Here is a 20,135-nt window from a genome sequence, read left to right on the forward strand (position 1 = left end):
CTGTGGCAAGTGTTTTGCACACATTCTCTTTTTATCTTCTCACTGTGCGACTGTGGGCATGTGATTCAGCCTCTGTGCCCAGTTCACTCACGTGTTAAACAGGAACGCCCACATCAGGATCACATGACTCAGGGAGTTCCCTGGTGGCCTAGTGGTTAGGGTTCTGGGCTCTCACTGCCTTGGCCCTGGTTCAATCCCTGGCCAGGAGCCAGGGTCCTGCAAGCCGCACAGCACTTACCTCATTAAAATTGATCAAGTGCTTGAAACAGTAAGTAGTTGGATAATTTTATAAAGTTTAACAAAAACAGTTTATGGCCTTGGAACAATGAAGTAGTTTTAAAATAAATACATTTTTGGAAAGAAAAAAAAAAAAACCTCATCATACACTTGTGCTCACTCCGCATAAGCCACCTGCTCAAGGTCACTTATCAGGTGATGAGTGAGCCCTGGCCTGGGAAACTGCCACCCTCTGGTCTCATCTGCGTACTGCCCACTGACCCAGGAACTGCAGCCCAGCGCTCTGTGTTCTTCTGGGGTCCTGGCATGTTGAAGGTGTTCCGTGTTAGTCTGTTATACACACAGGGCTATGCCTTTTGAAGATCCATGTGTTTCAAAAAGGCAATAAAAACATACCTAAGAAAGAGTCATACAAGACTGGATGGAGGCAAGAATTCAGTTAGAAGCCCAGCATTTCTCAGAGCAGAAGAGGAGCCACAGGCACCGTGCCGTACTCCATACTCCTAGGTCCAGACAGGGCAAGGTGGCCAGGAGACAAGTCTCATGACACTGATTTCACAAGAAGGGTTGAAGAGGTTTATTAGCCCGTGGCAAAATACCAAATGATCAACGATGATGACGACAGCCACTCTCTACGAGCCACTTGGCGCTGTGATCGCATCCTACAGGGCATTCCTGGTTTCACGTCTCCTAACAGGCTGCCTGAAGAAACGAATGTCCTCCAACCAAGACCCGAGCACAAAGGGATTCCAGGGACCACTGGGGAGGAGAGAGCCTGAGAAAGCCCTCTGTGATCAATGTTGAGGGTGGGGGTGGGGAACCCTGCCGGCCAATTTGAATTTCCAAACTTAGCAAGAGGGACACAAATGTGCAAGTCAGGGTCTCCTGGCTCGGGGCCAGGGAGTGGGGGCAGGAGAGGCAGAGCAACAGTGGCAGGACCTGAGAGCAGGCTTCTCCTACTTCTTCCTCCCGCCTCTCTCCTTGAGCGCCAGGTGGATGATGGCACCGTTGGCCATGTTGTAGTAAGCCAGTGAGTTGGAATCCTTGATGAAAATGCCCTAGGAAATAGAAGGAGTGCCTCAGCCCAGGGCAGTGTGAGCACAATGAGCTGCTTCACAGCTCCCAACACTCTTAGCAAACACAGGGGCTTGAAGGCATGAGGGGCAGGAACGGGAGTGGCGCTGGGCGGGAGTGCAACACTCCCAAGAATCTGGCCCTCATCAACCCATGAATGTTGACTCTCAAATCATAAGATTGAGAGGCCAGCTAGTCCAAGAGCCTCATTTTACAGAGAAGGAAACTGAGGCCTGGAGTAGGGATCAGAGTCAAAGTCCAAAAAGGGTGAACGCAGCAGCCCCTCATCTGGCCGTGCCAGGGTGGCTGGGCCGCCACCTGTGTCTGAGCACAAAGCCGGGCTGCCTGAGGCCACACTCGCTGGGGTGGCTCCACCCCCGGGGCAGGAACCTACCAGAGCACCCCCAAGTCTTGTCCCCAGATGTCACTGAGACGTCCAGACCCCACACAAGACTGTGCTGTGACCCTGCCAGAGCCTCTCACCCTGTCAGACTAACCTGCCCCAGCACCCGCCACCAGCATCATGGCTTCTAGGATGGACTTACATGGCCACAACGAGGCATCTCCCCACTCCTGATCCCACAAATGACTTAGCTTCTGGGACAACAGAGGACAAGGGCGGCTGACACCCAACTCACCTCGTACTGCAGCTTCTGTTTCCCTGCTGGCATGCCTGTGGCTTCATGAATCTTCACCTTGATGACGGAGACCTGTGGGATGGAGGAGCGGTCAGCCACCCCTCGCTAAGGTCAGCTGGAGGAAGCGTCCCCCTGAGGCCTTGGTGCCCCTGTGCCTGAGGCCAGTTGGGGGCAGCAACTCTTACCTGGTCTGTGAGGGGGAGGGTGAAGACCAGCACCTGTCCATTCAGTTTCCATTCTGTCTTATCCTGCATGTTGGGCACCTGGACTTTGATGGACACTGGACCCTGCAAATCAGGAGTGGCCATTATGCCGGGGAAGTCCTGGGTCAAACAGGAACTACGCTCTCTAGTCCCGGGCCCTTGAGACAATGTCACCTGTCCATCAGGACTCCTGGACTCTGGCCTGATTTACTACTGACACCACCTGTGACATGGAACAACTCACTCCCCTTTTTCAAGAACTGATCTCTCTTCTTTAGAATGATCCCTAACCTGCCTAATGGTTAGGCTGGAGCTGAAGAAGGGACATGAAAGTGCTCTGCAAGCCTCAGGAAGTACCACAGGGGAAAGAACATGAACTGTGAGGTCAGAAGACCTGGGTTCCCAACTCAGTGAAGCAGCTGATCACAACTGCTGGCTGGTGAGGCTGCGAGCCTTCAGTAAAAGGCGTGGTTCTATCCCAGCACTTGAGTAGGTACTCAAGAAATGGAAACTACTGTCAGAAAGGAAAAAAAAAAGGATCTGCTCAAATGCCCTGGGGCAGTGGGGCTGGGACTGTTTCTGCCTCCTCACTAGAGCCTGCCAGCTTCCCCAGGCCCCGGAAGTGCCAAGGTTCCCAGCCCTTGTTCCTAATATCCCAACAGGATCCCTACAAGACTCCTGAGGGCGGCAACTGGAGGCAAAGTTCACAAAGAAACGAAGAACTGTCCCCAGAATTTCCTCCTGTGTCCTGAACCCCCTTCATACTGGAGCCCGGCTGCCTGTGCAGCTGGGCCTCCCTGCTGGCCTCTACGACCGTTCACACCAGGGGGACCGCTGACAGCTGGCGGCTGACCCCACATCAGGCATGTTGGGCACTTGGAAGCCTCAGAAGCCTCCTGGGCCTCCAGCAGCTGACCTAGGTCCCAGAAGCCAAAACCATGGGAGCAGCACAGGGTGGGCCAAGGCGTGTAATGGGGGCAGGACGGTCCCCCGACTTGTCTAGACACTGCACGTGTGGGCAACTCTGGGTCACATGCCTTGTTTCTGCGCAGAAACTCCTCCTCGGGCATGAGGCTGTCCTCTGTCTTCAGTTTCTTAGAGGCAGGCTCGTCTTCCATGGGAGGCGGGGGGTGGACAGGCGGCATGGGGGCTGGAGCAGGGACAGGTGCCACGGGCGGGGCGGGCACAAAAGCTGCAGGGCAGGAGCGAGCAGCCACGTGAGTGGGAGGAAGGTGCCCAGGACCCCGGCAGCTGACGGTGAGGGGAGACTGCACAGGTTTCCGACTTCTCCCAGGCAGAAGCATGAAAGACCACTCCTGGCTGAGTCTGGCAGCCAGTGAGCTCCCCAGCAGGGGACCTGGGCGCCTGCCCAGACCGGGTACCAGGAAACTGGAGGAAGGGCGGGGCCGACGGAAGGAGCAGGAGCCGCCAACAGGCCTCAGCGCCCGTCCAGGCCTGACCCCACTGGGTGCACATACCCCAAGTCTGCCTCATCAGCCTATCTCCCCCAAGAGCCAGGAGCCCAACCTCCTCCACCCCAGGAATCTCTCACAGAGCTAAGTCAAGGCTCTCCTCTGGGCTGGAGCCACAGCTCGAACAGCTGGCGCTCCCCTCAGCCACTGCTCTGCTCCGGGCCTGGTCTGTAGCACTGACCCAGTGGCCTGGAAAACGACATGACACTGACCTGTCGGCACAATCATGGGTGGTGGGCGAGGCGCCATGATAGGAGGGGCCGAGGGAGGCATGGGCACCACGTTGATCCTGGGCGCGTGGATGATCGGCGGCATGGGGGCGATCACTGAGCCTGGGGGCAGCCGGACCACGGATGCCATCGGGGGCCGGGGCATGACAGGTACTGCGGACACAACTGTGGTGCGGACGGGAGGCGGCATCTGCTGGCGGGAGGGACCCGCGGGTCACGGGAAGCCGAGGCTGCACCCCAGGGCACACCAGCCGGCAGCCGACCCCCTGCAGCCTCTGGGGACAGCATTGGATAGCCTGGGGCTAAGAGCGCAGCCTCACACGGGCCCTGACAGAACCACAAACCACACGGAGAGAGACCCAGGGCGACATTCTTGCCGCTTGGGACTCCACCCACTGAGAGAGAAACTGAGGAGACTGCCCTTGACTCAGTCCACCGGAGTCAGGCCAGCGGTCCTCCAAGGCCCCTTAAGTCCTCCCGGCCCCCCCACCCAAGCCTGCTTCTCACATTCGCCACCCGCCTCCCTCCCAGTTCCAGCCCTTCCACACAAATGGAAGGCCAGCCTGGAGGTTCCCACTTCTAACTAAAGGGTTCTTTTCTCTTGATTTGACCCATTCTGCCCTCAGGCTCCTGTGAGACCGCTGCCCTGAGCCGGCACTGTCCAACCCGGGGAACCCAGCTCCAGGGACCCGTCCGGGGTGGCTGTGGGCTAACCGCGGGCGGCCGGGGCACCGACGTAATGGGCGGGGCCGAGCTGGGGATGTTGGTGGCTGAGGACGGCGGCGGCGGCTGCTGGGGGATCTCGTTGGGCTTGCTCGGGCCGATCTTCTCTTTGGTGTCATCCTCCGGCACCAGGCCCTTCGCCTTGTGGATGGCCTCAATCTGCTCCTGGAGGGTGATGTTGGCCTGGGCGGCCTGCTGGGTCCGGGCCATGCTGCCAGAGTGGCCGTCCCAGGTCACCTGCACGGGAGGCGAAGCCACACTGGTCAGGGCTCCCGGAACTAAGCGCAAGTGGGGTGCTGGCAACAGGAAAGGTGGTGGCAGTCACCGAGCCGCACCTTCTCTTCCGGCTTCTGGATCTCCTCCTCGCCGATCTTCTTACCGATGGCCGTTTCCTCCACACCAAAGATGTCTGTACGCCGCTCGGCCAGCTGCTTCAAGCTGCTCTCGATATCCAGACCTGGACAGAGCCAGACAACAGAGGCGGGCAACAGAGAGGAAAACTAAACCCGGTGCCCAGCCGACAGGACGGCGGCTCAGTCGGTGCAGGTGGAGGCTGTTCTTACGGGACACAGCTGTCTGTGGGTCCCAGTGCCTCGTGCCAGCCCTCTGAGCCTGGGGAAGGCCGCCTGATGAGCACTAGGCCTGGAAACCGGAGCGCGTCCAACCCCGACTTAACGAAAGGCATCTGAGAGGACAGAGCCACATGAGCAGCGTGGCAAGGAGAAGAGCCCGGACTCTAGAAGAGGGGTCTCCAGCCTCCGGGACAGTCTGCTCCCTCCCTGTAGGGCTGCTTCTCACAATCAAGGGACCAACAGCGCCCTCCAGCCACCACAGCCTCCACTCCAAGATGGCCTGGGAGTGAGCACCCCTCCCAGCTGCAGTCAGATCCTGCTCCAGGATGCCGACGGGCACACGCCACCCACCTCGGGTGCCCACCTCTGCAGGGTTTCTAGAAAACAGGCGGTTCTTTTGTAGCTTCCTAGACCACACCTATCCTCAAAAGCTCCTGCTGACCTCAAAGCTTTCTGCATTTGATTAAAGCAAGTTGACTGTTAACTTAAGAGATCCCAATGGGCCAAAGTGAATTAGGGCTGAGTCAAAGGAGGGGTGTGGTCCGAGTGGGGAACACCCCACCTCACCTGGCGCGTACACCTCGTCATCGCTCTGCTTCTCACGGATGGAGCGATCCCGCTGCTCCAGCCAACGGGGGTCGAGAAGCCCAATGCGCATGTGCTCCTGCATCTTGCTGGCAGGGATCTTCTCCCCAGTAATGGGGGACACAAGATACTCATCGGGAGCGGGGGCTGGAGGCAGAGGCTTGGAAGCTGAAAGGCAACAGAGGGCCGAGTGAGAACCTGGGTGGCAGCCTGGGTTAAGAGGGTGCTGCTTCATTCTTGCACTGCCCACGCAGTGCCATGCTTTCCCAGGCCCTGTGCGCTGAGCCAGGGCACCACAGACGACCAAGTCCCAGGCCCTGCTGTGAGGCCCACGACACAGGGGCTCCCAATGCCTTATGACAAGCCCCCATCCTGGAAACAAACACAGGTCTGAGAAACACGAGGCAGAAAAACGGAACCCACCTTTTGGGTCATAGTCCTTCCGGACAATAACCTGGTCTGGAGTTGGGGGCAGAGGAGGTGGCATGGGTGTCTCCGGGGGTGGCGGCACTTTCTGCCCTTCTTCTTCATCATCCGAACCCTGAAAAGCAAGGCAGTGGCGTGACTCAGAGCAGGAACGAGAAGCCACCTCCCTGCAGCCGAGCCCGGCAGCTCGCAGGGTGGCAAGCAGCCGAGGCCCCTGCCGGCCAGCATCCCCATGCTAAGCTCCCTGGGCAGCCGGGGCCAGCCGGCAGCAGGCCAGGCAGCTTCCTCACAGCTTGAATGGCAGCGCTGGGGGCTGTGGTGCTGACACTCTGCCCAGGCATTTCCAGCAGCTGGCACCAGGCAGTCCCAGGAGGCCAACGGCACTTAACGTGCTGGGGAGGGCCATGGGGGCAAGTCAGCGCTCAACGGGAGCCACGCACAGAGCAACGCTGGGAGGGAGAGAAAAAGTCAATTCCCACAGACACGTGGGCCTTTCTTCTCAGGCTGCACACAAATTCTTTCCGAGGGGAGGAAAGTGGCTTGGCTCTGGAGACTCTAAGCCTGCGGGGAGGCCTGGCTCAAAGGGGCAGAGGCGCCCAGAGGAAGCACAAGCTACAGTCAGAAAAGCTCTGGAAACTGCTGATCGTTTGGGCCTAGGCTCAAAAGCATCCAAGTATCCGGCACAGAGGGTTCCCTAAGAAGAGCCAGCCTGGGGGCGGTAGTGAGCGGGGCCTCTGGGCAGAGGAGGACGGTCACCAAACAAGCCGGCAGGGCTCACGGAGCCTCGCCTACGAAGGGACCTTTGTTGCCCGAGCTGGAAAAAGGGACGCCTTACTCAGGACCCAGGCCTCCTCTCAGGCGTCAAGAGGGGGCTGGCACACTCACTCAGAGGAGCGCACCCCCCTGCCCTTGGCTCCAGGAAAGAGTCACCCCAGGCCCCCCAGGAGCGCACCTCGTCCATGTCTTGTACTTGAGTGTCCTGGTCCAGCTGGGACGGAGGCTCCTCCGCCTTCTCCTGTTTCTCGTCCTCCTCATCGGACTCAACCTCCATCTCGACCTCCTCGCTCTCCCCAAACTTCTCGTAGCGCTCCTGAATAAGGATCCGGGCCCCCAGCTCCTCCGGGGTGGTGGGCGGGGGGAAGTTCCCTGGCAGAGGGCGAGCAGGAGTCAAGGGAGGGCTCCGCAGACACTCCCATCAGAGGCCTGTCGGGCGGCCCGCCCCATGCCGTCGGCTCTCAGGGCTGGGGCCGCCTGGTCTCTCTCCCACCCCCAGAGGCCCACCCAGGGCCACGCACAATGCTATCTGTTGAACTGCGTGTAACTGGGGCAGCGGGAGGACCGAAGTCTTCTGGAAACAGGGAGGAGACAGAAGCCTCCCCGGGATCCTCCTGCTCCCTGGGGACAGCCTGGCCCACTCCCCGGGATCCTCCCGCTCCCCGGGGACAGCTTGGCCCGCTCTCCCAGGACGATGGCGCCAAGCTCCTGGCTCTGCCAACAGGAGTCACAGACCGACCTTGCTCGTTGGGTTGGAAGTCCACTGTTTCCACCACCACGAAGTCATGCCAGTCGATCTGAGCGTAGGCAACCCGCTCCTTCTCTTTCTCCTCCTCCTCCTTCTTCCTCTCACGCTCCTGGAACTTGGCCCACTCCACGCGATAACACACCTGAAGGGAGGGGAACGGCACAGTGCTGAGCTGAATCAGGGTCGGCTCCCAAGGAGGCTGTCACCTCCAGGGCCTTCACCAGAGCCAGCGTCTCCTTCAGAACAGGAGGCTGCTCTGCCCACCAGAGGGACTTCCTGGAGCAGACTATGGAATCTGCATCTGGTTTCAGCCAGGCCCAGAGTCTGGACAGGATGAAAATCTGAATGCCAGAGACCTCTGTCTGGGCCCCAAGGGCAGCTCTCTGTTAGAACCTCAAAGTTTTCTGCTTGAGTTGGCGGGTAGCGAGCAAACTCCTCCCTCCCAGGAAGTCTGTGTGACAACCACGTGCCCACAGGAGCCGCGGCTGCCTGACAGCCTGCAAAACCGAAGGCTTCAAGCAGCCTCCCAGAACAGCCAGATCAACATGCCTGGTCTCCTGACTCTGTAAACCAGACTTCAAAAGGCAATTGTTGCCCAAGAACCCATTCAAAAGCTGGCTTCTAGCAAAAGAAGAAAACCGGAGACTGAGAGAAGAGAAGAGAAGAGTGGCAAGTTAGGGACCAGAGAACCCAGGTTTCTTTGCTCTTTGCAGCCTCAATGCCCTTCTTCCCACCACGACTGTGCCTGGAGCATAACAAGGGGCCGATTCAGAGACCATTTCCAAACACACAGCAGAACCCACACACTGTAACTTGTGCGGTCAGTAACTGGTTGTAAGAAACTCAGTTTAGGACTTCCCTGGTGGCACACCTGCCAATGCAGGGGACATGGATTGGAACCCTGATCTGGGAGGATTCCACATGCCTCAGAGCAGCTAAGCCCGAGCACTCGAGGGCCCGTGTGCTCTATCTCCTGAAGCCCACGTGTCCAGAGCCTGTGCTCCGCAACACGAGAAGCCCACACGCCGCACTGAAGAGCAGCCCCCACTCACCACAACCAGCGGAAGCCCGCACAAAGCAACAAAGACCCAGCACAGCCACAAATAAGCAAAACTATTAAAAAGGAAGAAAGGAAGAAATTCAGTTTACCTGGTCCAAAACTTCCCGGGGGTTCTCTGCCTCCTTCTTGAGTTTGGTAAATAAGCCTTTGGGTGGAATCAAGATCTGAAACACGGAAGAGTTAAAGCACCTGTTAGTGCAGCACAACACAGGACAGAGCGGCCTGTGGAGGAGAGAGGAGAGCACGGGATGACAGGGCCAACCTCAGCTGCACTTGACTGGGCGACCCTAGGCAAGGTACTTAACCCCCATACCTTGGTTTGCTTCTACAAAATGGTGACGCCGCCACTTAAAGGTGGCGTTATCAACGTAAAAGGCTGCGAGGATTAGCAGGGAGTAAGTAAAAGCACCAGCAGATCACCATGCACACCGTCAGCATGCAGTGACTACCCCGGGGCGGATCTGCCCTTACGCTTCTGCACAGGCCCCCAGGATCCCCAGTGACCATGCTGAAGACTGCAGCCCACAGGTTCCCCCTCCCTGGACTTCCATGCCCTGCTTTCTCTGTAGCATTTTAGCCACGGTGTTTATCACCATCTGACACACACTAACGCTGCGCTTAGTTGTTGCCCCCTCGCTAGACCAGTCTCCACAAAGACAAGAGATTTTTGTCTTCAGTTCACTGCTGCATACCCAGAGCTTGGAACAGCGCCTGGCACTCAAAGCTTATTTGCTAAGAGAGCAAATGGTGGCCTCGTGTAAAAGAGCCACTCTTTCCAACCGGCCCAACCATACCCACCCTCACTGGCAAAGCGGCTCAGCCCCACTCCACCCTCCCTGTCCCCCTTCCCCAAGAACAGATCTGTTTCTGGAATTCCCGAGTCCAGAGACACACCAGCGCCCTCAGGTTAGAGTGCTAAATGTCCATACCCAGGTTCTGAGGGAGAAGGAACAGGAAGCAGTTAACCCTGGAAGCAGCCCGCTAGGGGAAGTTAACCCAGGGCTCACTTAAACTTGATACTGTAATAACCCTCGGGTCTGGTGACTTGAATGGCTGTCCAAGGCCATTCAAGTCCAAGGATGGAGGAGAGCCGTCACTGGCGACAGCGTGCTCTCCCCCGGGGCCCCGCCCAGGCACCTTGGTGTACTGCTCCACCAGCTTCGTGAAGTAGTTGAAGAGGCTGTGCTGCGGGCGCAGGAAGTCAAACTGGTAGTTGCGCTGCTCTTTCTGCATCAGCTGGGTCAGAAACTGGCGCCCATTCCTGGCCACAAACTGAGCTGTCAGCTTCACCACGTCCAGGTCGAAGGCTGAGATGGAAGGGGGGTCTGCGATGAACTCAAACTCGGGAGGGGGCTCTTTGGGCACAATGGTTTCTTGTATCACTTGGGCTTGAACCTAAGATGCAAAGGGAATGTGAGGCGAGAGGCAAGAGGTGGACTGTCTCCAGAGACAGGGCAGGCTCGCACCACCAAAGGACGGCATGGCTCTCTACTCCTCTGTTAATCACACGCATGCCCCAGCACGTGGAGGGAGAGAAGCCCAACTCAAAGAGCATCGATGTCTCGGCCAAGGGTGGCCTCAGCTCCTGAGTGGCTTTCTGAGTGAGAACCGTGGTCTCTCTGCATGTCCCCTGCTGCCCTGAAACTGAGGACCAAAACTGGGTGGCAGAAGATCCAACAGGGATAGTTTATTAAATCCCACCCAAGGGGGACAGAGGATGTAGGAAGCCCTACACATGTGCAGAGGACCCCTCATCTGACCTCCACACGAACCATGAGTGGACACAAGTACTGGGAATTCTTTCTACAGATGAGGAAACTGAGGTTGCCTGAGGCACCAGGAGTAATCAATTGCAATGCAAGGTCTCAGAACCTTCTCCAACCTTTATTTCCCACAGTAACACAAGGGGTAGCCTTTGTCACCATGGCTCAGGAGGGAGCAAAGAGAAAGGTCGGTCCAGGTCCACACAGCAGGCAAAACGTGTCCTCACTGACAGCCCGAGTCCTCCCCAGTGCTACGAGGGTATGAGGACAGGCCACACAGAGGGGCCCCGGGAAGTGAGACAGGAGAGAGGGACACACAAGAAGGGGTCCACAAGCCACGCCGTGGCACTGCCCCGACGACACGGTCAGGCAAGGAGCAGGCACTGGGAGCCTGGACTTTAGGGTCCTGACTCCGTGGCCATGGGTGGACTGTGCTTCCCTGAGCCTCAGAGTCCTCGTCTGAAAAAGGGTCATTTTACTGGCCTCCTCACGCAGCCCGTGAGGCACCAGTGAGACAAGGCTGCCAAAGCTCTGAGCACAGAGCTGGACAGGCATTCAGCCAACGCCAACTGTCAGCAACCCTCTGCTGTGTGAGGCTCAGCATCCACCTCTGTAAGATGCAGACAGAGGCCTCACGTTCCTGCCCGTGTGGCTGCGGGGTGTGGACAGCAGTTCATTGTCTCCCTCCCCCAGCCCCAGGGCAGTGAGGTGCAGGGCGGGCTCCCACCTTCTGGGGCAGCTGCTGCTGGGAGGCCTGCTGCTGCTGCTGCATGACCTTGGGGATGGCGGCTGAGGGCTCCTGAGCCTTGCCCTCCTTGAACTCGCTGACCTTGTGCCGGTAGTAGGCATGGTAAGGGTCGTTAGGGTTCAGGAAGTTGAACTTGGGGTTGTTGATCTCGTTCTGTCGTATCCTCGCTTCAAATTCAGGTCCATTTCTAGAAAAAGGGAAAAAAGAGAAGCATCGATACCCCAGCCCTTTCAAGTGCTTGGACCAGAATACGGCTCACTCAAGTCCCATTCTTGCCACCACCCACCACTCGAACGGGCCCCTCCCTTGGCACAGCAGGTCACCTCCCCGAGACTCCTGGCGTCAGCGGCCGGCGCCCCTGCCTCCTGCAGCCCACGCAGGCCTCAGCGACCCCAGGGCCTCAGACCTCCGTCATTCCTGCAGCACCTCTGCCAGTCTCGCCAGCTCTAAAACCAGCTCACTAGCGCCCTTCTAATAAAATGTATTCACTTCGAAAAAAATACTTTCAAAGGAAGGCATGAGAATCCCCCGGCGTCTAGGGGTTAGGACTCCACGCGCTCTCACTGCACTGCAGAGGGCTCCGGGGGGGTGGGCAGTGGGGGTGCTGCGGGGGGAAGGGGGCAACAGGGGGAGGAAGGCATATGTTACTACTTCAAATAGAAGTCATTATGGCTTTGCTAACAAAAGGCATCATACGAGTCAATACAATGAAATCAAAGCAGCATGGCACGGTTCAAGTTCAGTTCAAAGTTTGCTGAGACTGAAAGCAGTTCTTAGTCGAAAAGCAGGATGACTGAGTGCTTGTGAGGCATCAAGGATGTGTTAACACTAAACTGAGATGCTGGCCTCTAGCCAGCAAGGATGGAAAAAAAAAGAAAACGTGAACAGGGTTTAACACCTTGTCCAAGTAACGGCTATAATCACCTCCTTTACTACTGGGTGGACTCATACAGGAAACACTGCTCTCCAGGGCCCGGGGTCCAAGCTGCTGCGTAAAGCACACTCAGGACAGTGACGTGACGTCAGGGAGGCCCGTCTCTCTGTATCTGGAGGAGTTTCCCACACACACCCTATGTCCCCAGTGTGTATGCCTTTAAACCCTCAGAATGAAAAACGTCCCTCTCGTGATGTATAGGGAACCCTGATTTTTTAATAGAGTCCCAACAGTAACATTTCAAGGTGTCACACATCCACAATACCCGTTATCAGTCAGAAAGTGCACTCACCTTAAAGACAAGATATAGATGTGTTCAAGTTTGGGGTTCACTACTGACTTACCAAGTTACTGAACATCTCTTTGACTCAATTTCCCATGGTAAAATATGGCTAAATACCACCACCTTCTCTCTCTACTCTGAAGTATTGAGAAAACTGATGAGTGAACGAGAAGCCAAAGTCTATTGAACCACACAGGCCTGAACACCCCAGGGCCTGTTACTGCTCTGAAGGCTGGAAGGGGCTGCCCTACGAACAGGAGAGGTGACTTGGGAGCCAGGAGACGGCTGTGGGGCCTCCCTTACTCCTCCGGCCAGAGCCCTGCTCTCAAGAGCGCCCCAGACACACCACGGGGCGGCTCCAGAGGCTGGGGGCAGCCAGTCCGCCCCCCGTCCTCAGACTTCCACGCCCCGGCCCGGTCACCTGAAGAGGAGGCGGGGCGCAGGCAACGCTGTGCCCCACCTTAGCAACCTCGGCGGCCGCGGTCATCAACACCCCGGCTAGCTCCTCCGCAAGTTCTGGTCACACTCGGCGGTGTGACTAACACCGCGAGGTCTGGGTGTGACAGTGTGCTAGCCCAGCTGAAGCCCATGCTCGAGGACGAAGGGTTCCCCCCACCGTAAAATAATGTGAACCACACAAGGTCGATGTCCACTTAAATACGGCTAAACAAGGCTGCCACCCAAAGGGCTGCTAAAAAGGGGGCTCTGGTTGTCTTCTCTACCACCAACTCCTAAGCCATAACCTCACATCTGGTAACAATCTGAAATATAAAATGACGAGAGGACAGACATGCTTATTCCAAGCTACTCTGTTGCTTTAAATTAGCTTCCCTGGTGGCTAAGAGGTTAAAGCGTCTGCCTGCAATGCAGGAGACCTGGGTTCGATCCCTGGGTTGGGAAGATCCCCTGGAGAAGGAAATGGCAACCCACTCCAGTATTCTTGCCTGGTGGGCTACAGTCCACAGGGTCGCAAAGAGTTGGACCCGACTGAGTGACTTCACTCACTTATGTTTAGAATTATATTCTCTAACATAAGGAATAGATTTCAGCAGGAAAAAAAAAACATGAGTCTGACTCAACCCAGCTGGTGGGACTTTTTAAGGGTAATTTCCACTTCAGTTTCTTGACAGGAAAATGCAGGGAAGGGAAAACCAAACCTAGAGAGAAAAAACTTCTTTTGGAAAACCACACTGGCCTGGTGAATTTTACTCACTCAATACACGTGAACCCCACACAAGTAAAGCAGAGGGTCCTGCACGTTTGCTTGAATCCAGCCCGAGAAGCTGACCTGTCCCTTCACGGCAACACTAACGAAAGCAAGTCCACAGACTTCAGAAACGCCTCCGAGGCAATTGGGGCTTCCCACGTGGCATAGCGGTAAAGAATCCATCTGCAACGTAGGAGGCAGGGCCGGAGCCACAGGCTCAACCCCTGGTTCGGGAAGCTCCCCTGGAGTAGGGCATGGCAACCTGCTCCAGTATTCTTGCCTGGAAAATCCCGTGGACAGAGGAGCCTGGTGGGCTACAGTCCAGGGGGTCGCCAAGAGTCAGACAGGAGTCAAAGTCAAGATCTAGAGATGCGGACGTACAAATTTATTATTAAGGGAACTTGGAAAGAATTCTTATTTCTGTGGTTGGCACAAAATGACTGGAAAGCCGTTTGGCAAAATGTTTAAGAAATATTTTAAAATGCTCTTTCGGCCAGCAATGCGCCACACAGAGTTTTCTTCTAGGAAAAGACTTCCTCCCAGCTTTATGTGCCAAACTGAAATGCTCGAACAACCTCCAAGGAAGACACAGAGGAGTGGGCCAGGTCAAGGAAGGCCAACGCCGCACACGGCGCGTCTTCTCCGGAGAGGAGCAGGCGGCAGACCAGGGGCGACCCAGGAGAACGCTCAGCACCGGCGGATGGGAGAAAGCAGGGTGTGAGAGTACCTCCACCAGTACAAGGACCTAAAAAAGGACGCCAAGACCCAGGAGGACAGGAGAGAGCGAAAACAGCTGGTAGAAACTATTCTGGCTGTGAGACCGGTGATTCGTCCTCTAACATCTTCTTGCTGTTTATTGTCTTCAGAATACCCGGGGAAAAGGGGAAGAATGAGTGTTGCTATGATATATTAAAGTTATGCGTGCAATACCTGCTGCCTTAAGTCAGACATGGCCCCATAATGTTTAATCAGGCACAGAGCCGTTTCAGCCCAGTATCCAGGTTAATCAAAACCTTGGAAATGTGGAAGGTTAATTTACACGGAGCCTGACACAGTGAAAGACACCAGAGGAGCCTCTTTCTATGTTTCATTTCATAAGGAGGCTGAGAAAGGAAGGACCCGTCTACTCAATGATGTTTTTGCCTTAAACCAAAGCTAGCCCACTCCTAGACGGGGACACTGTCCCAGGGTCAAGGTGTGGTTCCCTGGAAAGCGCGGGCCTGACTGCGGGCAGTGCTCTGCTCGAGGCTGGCTACCATTTCCATGCAAGCAACCGTCCAATTTAGCAGCAGCCAGAAATCCAGACTTATGGTGCAATCTCATTTCTAAGCAGTGACAACCAATTCAAAAGTTAGAGAAATCACTGAGAACGAACAAAAGATCTGAAGGCTGGACGTGGCCTGCTGGCTGCCAAAGGAATACTCGAAGTGCACTACACCAGGGATGGCTGACCTTTGGAGTCAAGTGGCCATCAAGGAGACTCCATCTGAGGAAGCGTGGGTGTGCTCAAGTATAATGGGGAGGGACAAGAGGAAATCCAGCTGACTTCCACGCCATCTGGGCTGACAGCTACACGACGCACCCAAACTGCACCCGGTCCCCTCTCTCCGGCCTCACAGTAACTCTGTGGGGGGCATGCTATTCCATTCTGCAGCTGGGTCAGGAATGCAGTCCTTGCTCCGTGAGACTGTCTACTCCCTGTTCTGTCTTCCTCAGGCCAGCAGCTCAGAACGGACACACATCTCTGACAAAACAGTCTTCCAGGCACTTCTTCAGGCCTGGTTAGGAAGCACAGGTTCTTGGTGACGCTGGAGCTGGGTGGGCCTGTCCTCTGCCACCGCCAGACCATGTTAGAGATGCCAGTCCTGCCCACAGCCGACCTCACACCATACTGTGCTCTCTGATGAGCTGACAGGCCTAAGCCTACAATGCCACTCTAAAAACCCAGCTGTTACCTCGTGAGAATTCAGTTCTGTGCTAAAACCCACCTGTGACCCACGCGAGCAGGAGCAGCTACGTTACCTGGCCACGAAGCTGGCAGTCTTGTCAACGATGTTCCTGACCTCCGGAGGAGGGTAAATAATACCCACCACGGGCTTGGATGGGGTAGAATCCTCCTTTGAAGATGCTTCTTCTTCTGTGGGCTGTGAAAACAGGAAAAGGAAGGCCTTTAAGTCTCTGGCTTAGTGTCGAATGCCAACCGTTAAACTCCTCTAGGATATTACTGAGAACACAGACTCTCTCCCATTCAATTCATCACGACTTCCTCAAGTTCGGAACCTCTGCTCCCGAAGAACCACTTCTCTCAACAGCTCTGGGCATGCACGGGACTCTCCCAGGGACCAATGAGAAGAGCGGCCTCCCTGGCTCCCCTCGCTGGACCACCTCTGCAACACTGGGAGTCTGCATTTTCACCAAGCGTCCAGGTGACTCAGATGTGTGGCAGGGGGAACGATGGGACATCGATCTGACCACATTCTGAGAAACCAGAATCCAGAAGGCCGTGTGTGTATCCCCACACCCTTGGATGTGCCTAATACAGGATATTTCACCACCGTCTGCTGAATAAAGAAATGGGAAACTCCTTGCTGGCCACTCCTGCCTCGAATGCCGTTTCCCTCGACACCCATTCTATGGTCTAAACCACCATTTAACGTTCAAGAGGTCTGTGAAACCACTGGAATGCTCAGCATTAACTGCCCTATAAGTTCCAACACTCTCTCCTCACCAGCTTCTTCCTCTAACAAAGGGCCAAGCCTCCCATGTTAGAAAGCTTTTCCGCCACCCTCACCTTCCTGACTGCTACCACCTTCCCCCAGCCCTCCCCTGGTAGCTCAACAGCCCGTGTGCCCTCAGGCTTGTCGCCCCCACTTCCTCACCTCCCACCTGATCCCCATTCCTATCAGGGCTCTTGTCAAAGTCAAGAAAGACAGCCTACGGCCAGCTACTGTGGTTATCTGGCCATGCGACCAGTGACCACCCCGTCACAAGAGCCTCACCTCCCGGGCCCTATTCTCACCTGTCTCTCTTGCCCACCGTCCCACCCAGGTCTCCCTCCTGGCTCCCGTTTCACCCCCTGCCCTATAATGTGAGTGTCCCCCAAATTCTGTCCTCTTTTCAGACTCACACTGTCCTCAGTAGGCACTGACAGCGCATCCCCCACTTTCCCAGCACCGCTAGGCCGCACCACCCTGCCCACACCAATGCCCCCCGTCACTCTCACGTGGCCACAGAGCCGTAAGAGTCACGGTCCCAGGCACTTTCATCTCCAACCACCTTCCTCGTGGACAGCCAACCGTGCCTCCAGTCACCCAGGGCAGAAACATGGGTCTCTTCTCCTTTCCTCAAGCTCCACATTCAGCGGTAAGGAACACTTCTCAAGCACAGAGTAGGTTCCACATACTTCTCTGAGCACTTTAAGCATATTACATCTATAAGCCTTACAGAGCCCTGTGATGTTAAGGATTCTTACTACTGGCATTCTACAGATGACAAACTGAGGAATGGAGACTTCTCCCTGCAGAGGCCCACGTGGCAGAACCGGGATTCCAACGCATTGGTTTAGAGGAGAGCCTGCACCATCAGCATCTCATCTTTCGTGATGTCAGTGCCCTCTGCCCCACACCCCAGCCACAGTGTAGGCCAGGTCCTCGTCTTTCAAATAACATGACCAATCGTTCCTCTGAGCAATTCTCCACATCACTGTCTACCTCCATTTCTGCAACACAAACATGTCAATTTCCAGCTTACATCCGTTCTTCTTCTCCCAAAAGCCTGCTAGGAAAAGTTCAAATCCCCAGTAATACAGCTCTTAAGTACCACTTTCCCAACTCCATGCTTTAACCTTCTTTACCCTTGACCAGAGGCACTGTTTGATTCCGACCTCAGTATCTCTGCACTTAAGTGGCTTTACCTGGCTTATTTTTCCCCAAATACTGGTAAAATGCCAGGGTTACAGAGGTACTTGCAGTGGTCAACAGATAGGATATGCTCAATAAATAAATTTGCTGAATGAATACAGAATGGTATTTGCCTGCCCCATCACCTACCTGGTGAACTACTGATTCATCCTTCTGAACACAACTTAGCTTACACTCCCATGGGCTTCGCCTACCTTAAGCTCTCCTCTAGCCCATCAAAGCAATGTTGATTAGAATCGCTGCCTCCACTGTTTAAAATAGCCAAGCATGGAAGGGCTTCCCTGAGAGCTCAGCTGGTAAGGAATCTGCCTGCAGTGCAGGAGATCCCAGTTTGATTCCTGGGTTGGGAAGATCCCCTGGAGAAAGGACAGGCTACCCACTGCAGTATTCCTGGGCTTCCCTGGTGGCTCAGACAGTAAAGAATCCACCTGCAATGCAAAAGACCTGGGTTCGGTCCCTTAGTTGGGAAGACCCCTGGAGGAGGGCATGGCAACCCACTTCAGTATTTGCGTGGAGAATCCCCATGGACAAAGAAGCCTGGACTACAGTGCATGGGGTTGCAAAGTCAGATACAACTAAGCAACTAAGCACAGCAGGCAGCACAGGACACGGAAGCAAATACCATTCAAACATCCATCGACAGATGAACGGAAAAAGAAGATGTGGTACACATGTATGATAGAATATTATTCAGCCACTAAAAAGAATGAAATAATGCCATTCACAGCAACATGGATGGACTCACAGTGGCATACTGAGGGAAGTAAGTCAGAGAAGGAGAAGTACCGTACGGCATCCCTTAGATCAGATCGGATCAGTCGCTCAGTCGTGTCCGACTCTTTGCGACCCCATGAATCGCAGCACGCCAGGCCTCCCTGTCCATCACCAACTCCCAGAGTTCACTCAGACTCACGTCCATCGAGTCAGTCATGCCATCCAGCCATCTCATCCTCTGTCGTCCCCTTCTCCTCTTGCCCCCAATCCCTCCCAAAATGAAATGATATAAATGAACTTACAAAACAAAAAGAGACTAACAGACTTCGAAAACAAATTTATGGTTACCAGGGGGGAGGAATAGTTAGGGAGTTTGGGAAGGTCATGTATACACCACTATATTCCAAATGGATAACCAACAAGGACTTATTGTATATCACAAGTGGTAGCCTGCATGGGAGTGGAGTTTGGGGAAGAACAGATACGTGTATATGCATGGCTGAGTCCTTTGCTTTTCACCTGAAATTACCACAACACTGATAATCAGCTATCAGATCAGATCAGATCAGATCAGTCGCTCAGTCGTGTCCGACTCTTTGCGACCCCATGAATCGCAACACGCCAGGCCTCCCTGTCCATCACCAACTCCCGGAGTTCACTCAGACTCATGTCCATCGAGTCAGTGATGCCATGCAGCCATCTCATCCTCTGTCGTCCCCTTGTCCTCCTGCCCCCAGTCCCTCCCAGCACCAGAGTCTTTTCCAATGAGTCAACTCTTCGCATGAGGTGGCCAAAGTACTGGAGTTTCAGCTTTAGCATCATTCCTTCCAAAGAAATCCCAGGGCTGATCTCCTTTAGAATGGACTGATAATCAGCTATACTCCGATACAAAATAAATAGTTGTTCAAAAAGAATTCCTGCCTCATTCCTACTACCCGTACTTTATCACTCTGCAATTACTGACCCCCGTCTTCCTCCTTAGCTGATTGAAATCTTTTTAAGGGCTGTCTGAAACTACATCATTTACGGTGACTGAGACGATAAATATATTTACTAAGTATTCTCTCTTATCTGTCTCCCCACTAGTCCGTGACCTTCCTAAGTCACGAACTGTGCTTCACTCATTTGGCTAACATCGTAGCCTGGCACGGTGCTGGGCTTACAGTAAGCACAAAACAAACGCTGAGAGTTAACATTAAAAGATGTACCGTGCAGGCTGGGTAATTAGGGACTCCAGGGCAAAGGCCCAATTAACCACACAAGACTGGAGGATGCGCTAAACAGGGCTTCTCAAACGTTAATGAATCACCGTGGGATCTTATTAAAAACGCAAATTCTGATTTCAGAAGATCTGGGGTGGGAAATCAGCATTTCTAATCTACCCAAGTGCCGCTGGTCCGCGGACCTCAAGGTTGAGAACCACGGTTCTAACAAGGCTTCTTCCGCTAGCCGAAGGCAGGCGGGAAGCGCGCTGCCTCTTGGGACTTGGAGTCCCCCGAAATCCTCCTAAGCGGCAGCTCCTTCCTGCACGAGTTAGGAGCGCCCGCGTCGGAGGGGAGGGCCTAGGCCTGCTCAAGCGGCCGGTGGAGGTTCAGACCTCGCCGTACCTGTTTGGGCTCGGTGGCCGCGGGCGGCGGCGGGGGCACCGCCTGCACGGGTCCGGCCGGCATGACTGCGACGCTCAGGGCTGCCAGTCCGCCTCGGTGTAGGTGAGCGGTGCGGCGTCAAAGCGCCTTCCCCGCACCAACAGTACGACAAGCTCTCAAGATGGCGGCAGCCGACCGAATTGTCGCCGAGGGGGCGATGCTGACGCACGTCCGGACC

At 55.3% G+C, this 20,135-nt stretch overlaps 1 protein-coding gene across 2 annotated transcripts; it reads right to left on the bottom strand.

Moving 5' to 3' along the window:
• Positions 1–790: 790 nt before the first annotated feature.
• SF3A1 (splicing factor 3a subunit 1) lies at positions 791–20,003 on the bottom strand. Of its 2 annotated transcripts, XM_061385329.1 has the most exons (17): positions 19,919–20,003; positions 15,700–15,821; positions 11,233–11,440; positions 9,880–10,137; positions 8,832–8,906; positions 7,674–7,824; positions 7,113–7,306; positions 6,158–6,275; positions 5,717–5,902; positions 4,913–5,034; positions 4,569–4,814; positions 3,837–4,044; positions 3,190–3,344; positions 2,135–2,236; positions 1,950–2,021; positions 1,177–1,295; positions 791–939 (listed from the first exon to the last, which is right to left on the bottom strand). In XM_061385329.1, exons 1-16 carry the CDS (start codon positions 19,979–19,981, stop codon positions 1,194–1,196), a joined length of 2,382 nt encoding a protein of 793 aa, XP_061241313.1. In that variant the 5' UTR covers positions 19,982–20,003; the 3' UTR covers positions 791–939; positions 1,177–1,193. The 2 variants fall into 2 exon arrangements, with proteins under 2 accessions (XP_061241313.1, XP_061241311.1); XM_061385327.1 differs by having other exon boundaries at positions 791–1,295.
• Positions 20,004–20,135: the final 132 nt, after the last annotated feature.

The sequence above is a fragment of the Bos javanicus genome, chromosome 17 (genome assembly GCF_032452875.1).
Source record: "Bos javanicus breed banteng chromosome 17, ARS-OSU_banteng_1.0, whole genome shotgun sequence".
Lineage (NCBI taxonomy): Eukaryota > Metazoa > Chordata > Mammalia > Artiodactyla > Bovidae > Bos > Bos javanicus.